This window comes from Caenorhabditis briggsae (assembly GCF_000004555.2).
Source record: "Caenorhabditis briggsae complete genome, chrII, whole genome shotgun sequence".
NCBI classification, from domain to species: Eukaryota; Metazoa; Nematoda; class Chromadorea; order Rhabditida; family Rhabditidae; genus Caenorhabditis; species Caenorhabditis briggsae.
In genome coordinates this window covers 15,327,083-15,332,275 of record NC_013486.2, presented here as the reverse complement: position 1 = coordinate 15,332,275, position 5,193 = coordinate 15,327,083, and the positions used below count along the sequence as shown (strand labels likewise).

The 5,193-nt window shown below is 32.9% G+C and overlaps 2 protein-coding genes across 2 annotated transcripts in view; one reads left to right on the top strand and one right to left on the bottom strand.

Moving 5' to 3' along the window:
• Window positions 1-339, bottom strand: part of CBG16043 — a gene marked incomplete at both ends in the record, with an annotated part of 1,033 nt that extends 694 nt beyond the window's left edge. Inside the window, one exon of the mRNA XM_002643373.1 lies at window positions 2-339. Within this exon, the coding sequence (XP_002643419.1) occupies window positions 2-339 (338 nt within the window). The remainder of the gene's footprint in view (window position 1) is intronic.
• Window positions 1-1,833, top strand: part of CBG16042 — a gene marked incomplete at both ends in the record, with an annotated part of 3,823 nt that extends 1,990 nt beyond the window's left edge. Inside the window, 3 exons of the mRNA XM_045243117.1 lie at window positions 496-645; window positions 692-802; window positions 1,555-1,833. Coding sequence (XP_045095930.1) covers window positions 496-645; window positions 692-802; window positions 1,555-1,833 — 540 coding nt within the window. The remainder of the gene's footprint in view (window positions 1-495; window positions 646-691; window positions 803-1,554) is intronic.
• Between the last annotated feature and the right edge of the window lie 3,360 nt (window positions 1,834-5,193).

The following is a 5,193-nucleotide window of genomic DNA, read 5'->3' as shown; positions in this document are numbered from 1 at the left end:
CCCATAGTACCCATAGTTCCCATAGTACCCATAGTACCCATAGTACCCATAGTACCCATAGTACCCATAGTACCCATAGTACCCATAGTACCCATAGTACCCATAGTACCCATAGTACCCATAGTACCCATAGTACCCATAGTACCCATAGTACCCATAGTACCCATAGTACCCATAGTACCCATAGTACCCATAGTACCCATAGTACCCATAGTACCCATAGTACCCATAGTACCCATAGTACCCATAGTACCCATAGTACCCATAGTACCCATAGTACCCATAGTACCCATAGTACCCATAAATTTCAAAAATTCCACTGAGCCATTTGTAACACTTTTTTGAAAATGGTCATTTTCGAGTGTTTTGGACCGTTTTTGATGGTTTCAAAGCAGATAAATAGGTTTTAAAACCGTATTTTTACCTGGAAAAGACAAAAATGGTGTTTTGAGATAGAAAAAAAAAATTAAAAAAATAATAGTTTATAATTTCCAGAATCTTCATCAACAGCAGCAACAACAACACCAACGTGCTGCTCATCACCAGAGGCCTCAACAAGGCCCATCGGGACCACAAAGACCATCCGGACTACAAGGACCGTCTGGACCACAGCCAGTCTCACAAATGGAACAGGCGTATCAGAATGTAAATTTGAAATTTTTCAAATTTTTTCCACTTTTCAAAATTCCAGAATCTCCATCAACAGCACCAGCAACAACGTGCTACTCAACAAAGGTCTTCTGGACCACAAGGACCACAGGGACCACAGCCGCCTCCACAAATACCCCAAGGGCATCAGATTGTGAGTTTGAAATTTGAAATTTTCAGAAAAACAATTTTTGGGACTTTGTCCGAATTTTTTTTTGATTTTTCAACTTAAAAATAATTTTCTACACTTCTAGACAGCAAAAAACACTATGAAATCACTAAAACCATCTTGGGAACCTCAAAACAAACCACAAAAATGACTTTTTTCAAAAAGCGTCTCAAATGGCTCAGTGGGTTTTGGCACCAAAATTTTAAGGTCCACAAGGTCAAAGTTCGATTCTTTCCGAGTTCAAAACGTTTTTATTTTTGTGTGGACTCTGGAAATCTGGTTTTTAAGCCATGGAAACGAATAGAAATGAGAATGTTTAGAATAAAAATAATGAAAAGCGATTTTTTGAAAAATTCCTAAAAATCCTTATTTGGAACTTTTATCGGACTTAAAAACAAGATTTCCAAGGTCCACACAAAAATCAAAAAAGTTTTGACCCCGGAAGGAATTGAACTTTGGCCTTGTGGACCAAAAAATTTTGATGCCAAAACCCACTGAGCCATCTGGTACACTTTTTTGAAAATCGTCATTTTTAAGCGTTTTAGACCATTTTTATGGTTTTAGGGCAGAAAATCACAGTTTTAATCTTTATTATTATCTAGAGAAGACAAAAATGACCTTTTTTCAAAAAATCGGATCAAAAATAGAAAGGAATAGCTCAAAAAAGGCTCAAAGTAGTATAAAATTTCTCCAGTTTTTTTTTTTGGAATTTCGTTCTAATTTTCCCAATTTTTCAGCCATCTGGACCTCCTCAACAATCACCTCAACCTGCTCCTCAACTAGCTCCTCGACCTCAATTGGCCGAATTTACTCTAGAAATGGATCAAGTTTGGCGCAAATTCTACCATATCGTAACCCAGTCCCCTGAGAAATTGGATTTAATTCGTAGAAATGTGAATCAGACAGTCTGTTTATTAGACGGCGATATGCCACCAAATTGTACGCATTTTCAGCTTTTTGAGAAATTGAATTCCCTTTTTCCCAGCAAAAATCGGTCAGTTTTAGTTGAAAAATAATTTTTGGATAATCTGAAATTTTTTATGTTCCCCCGAGTCTTTTTCCCCGGTTTTTTATGTTAATTTTTGTTATTTTTATTCCCATTTTTTCCCCAAAAATTGATTTGGTTTCACTTTTTTTTTGCCAGAATCAATTCCCACAATTCCATTTTCCATCCAGATGCTCATTTATATTTTATTCAAAAATTGCTTTATTTTAAAAAATGTAATAAAAATATTTTTATAATTTTTCATTACATTTTCAAGATTTTCAAATGTGCAGAAGTTCAGAAAAAAAAACATTTCAATTTAAAAAAATTTAAAAATTCGATTTTCAGAATTTTCTGGTTTTTTTTTCAAAAAATTGAAAATCCGACTGATTTCAGATTTTTTTTTCAACTTTTTTTTTAAATGTAGAGATTTTCAAAAATTGCTGACTTTTGAAAAATAAGAATTTCGGAATTTTCCGAAAATTTAGATTATTTGAATTTATCGAATTTCTTAAATATTTCAAAGTCTTGAGTTGTTAAACTTCTTCAAAATTTAGGCATTTTAGGCTTTTAGAATTTTGGAATTTCTCAAAATTTAGGAATCTTTCAACTTACCGATTTTCGATTTTTCGGAATTTTCCAAAATTTTGATTTTCGTAATTTTGAGAATTTTGGATTTTCTGATTTTTCGGAATTTCGGTTATTTTGGAATTTCGGATTTACTCGATCTTTTGGAGTTTGGGATTTTTTGAATCTCTTGAATTTTGTGGATTTCAGATTCTCAGAATTTCCGGCTTTCAAAATTTTGAAATTTTTGATTTTCAGAATTTTTTCAACTTTTGAATTTTCGAGTTTTTCAAACATTTCAAAAAAAATCTGGAATTTTATGTAATTTGAAAAAAAAACAATTTCATATTTCGAAGTCAAAGTTCTCCTTTTTCTTATCTTATCAAACATATATTTTTCCTTTTTCAAAAAACCTTCTTATCTGTCTGACAAATTGAAAATCAATTATTTTTTTTTTCATTTTATCATTTTTATCATTTTTTTTATCATTTTTTTATCATTTTTATCATTTGATTGATCCATAGGACCCATAAACATATTTGATCCATAAGATCCATATGTATTTTTTATTCCAAAAATTAAAAATCACATTTTTCAAAAAATTTATGTATTGAATCCTTACAAAAATTAATATCTCATGACTTTTTCAATTTTCTTTTTTTTCTGATTATAATCTATTTTTCTAGATCTTATCCACTTGCCATTTCCATAAGAAACACCTGCCACTTATGTGTGAAAAACGGAAAAGGACTTTTTGGTCTATAAAAGGACCCCTAACCTTGAGTCAATTTATCTCGGTTACTGTAAGAGATGTAAAAAAATGGTCAACTAATAAAATTTTTATCATAACATCAGTGACATTTTATCAGTTGACCACTTTTTGATATCTGTTACAGTAACCGAGATGAACTAGCTCAAAGTTTGTGACTCTTATATGGCTACCCCATTTATATAAAAGGGTCCTTCAACTTTGAACCAACTTATCTTAGTTACTGTAAGAGATATCAAAAATTTGTCAACTGATAAAATATTTTTAATAATATGATTGATTTTTTATCAGTGAACCTTTTTTTGATATTTTTCCCAGAAACTGAGATAATTTGGAAAGTTAGAGACACTTTTTTTGGGTGTTTTTCAATTTTTTGACTTTCGGAGCCTATTTCCCGTTCATTTCTGATCAACTTTGCAGTGGTTTCATCAAATAAAAAGTTTCTAAGGCCAAAATCAAATTCCCCATAATTTTTCACCTTAGAATCCCCTTTTTTTCCGCCAAAATGTCCCATAAATCCTACCTCCTTCGGCCCCGCATCCAAAATATCCGAAGGAGTAAAAACCTGTGAAAAGTTTGAGTCAAGATATCTCGGTTACTGTAAAAGATATCACAAAGCGGTGAACTAATAAAACATTACTGATACTATGATAAACATTTTATCAGTTGACCACTTTTTGATATCTCCTACAGTAAACCAGATGAATCGGATCAAATTTAGTCTCACCTTTTTTGACCTATTTTCGGACTTCTTTTCATTTTTGGAATTTGAAGTGGAAGGATTTTAGGATTTGAAAAAGTCGGTTTCCTTTGTTTTTGAATTAATTATCAGTGTTGAAATCTAATTCCCCATAATTTTTCACCCTAAAACCCGCTTTTTCCCGCCTAAATTGTCCCATAAATCTTACCTCCTTCGATCCGAAGGGGTAAAAACCTGTGAAAAGTTTGAGTCAACTTATCTCGGTTACTGTAAAAGATATCAAAAAGTGGTCAACTGATAAAATGTTTTTGATAATATGATAAATATTTTGTTAGTTGATAAATTTTTGATATCTCTTACAGTAGCCAAGGTAAATCGATTCAAAGTTAGAGGACCAGTTAAAAGACATAAGACGAGCCCACACTCACCGATGTATAACTTTTTTCAGACGTAATATTTTTGGACCAAATAAAACGGAAACAATAGAATTTGACAAGTTCTATAAGATGATGTTTTTGGAAAATTAATATCTTGTCTATGAAAAAAGTTATATACTAATTTTGGAACTCTTCTATTTTTGATATATTTTTGGTTCATTTTTGGTTCATTTTTGTACAATTTTGGAATTTAAAGAAGAAGGTTTTTCAACCAATTAGGACTATTCCCATTGCCAAAATCAAATTCCTCACAATTTTTATCCTAAAATCCTCTTTTTCTAAATTGTCCCATAAATCCTATCACCTTCTTTCCCCCAGACCTACACATCATAAATCAACGTCCATCTACCCTACTCGGTGGTCCGCTACGCGCGCACGCACGCGGTCAAACGTCTACGTTTCTCTCTTCTTGCCTTCTCCAATCGTTCGATACACCAGACGACCCCTCTTCTCCCTTCTCCATCCTTGTCTTCTTTTGTCTACGTCTCTCTCTTCCCCCCAATCTCTCTCCCCTGCCAACCCGCGAGACCCTTACTGCTCCTACTGTCTGGCACTCTCTCCTCTTTACACACTATTTCTCATCTTTTCTCTTCCCAATCAGCCTTCGCCGTCGCCCCTCTTCTTCTTCTTCTTCCCTTGTTTGCGTGTGTTTTTTAGAGTCTTTCCCTTCTCCTTTTTTTTCGAAGCTATTTTTCTCGGTTTCGGACCAAAACTTAAGTGATTTAGAGTAGAAAAATGGGTTTAAAATCGATTTTTTGGTCTAGAACGTGCGTTTTTTTAGGTTTGCATCATTTTTCTGGGTCCATTTGAATTTCTATTGATTTTCGACCAAATTTTCAATTACCATCTTTTTTTTGGGGACATTTTTCTGGGGTTAGGAGTAAAATTCATGAATTTTAAAGTAGAAAAATGGGTTTG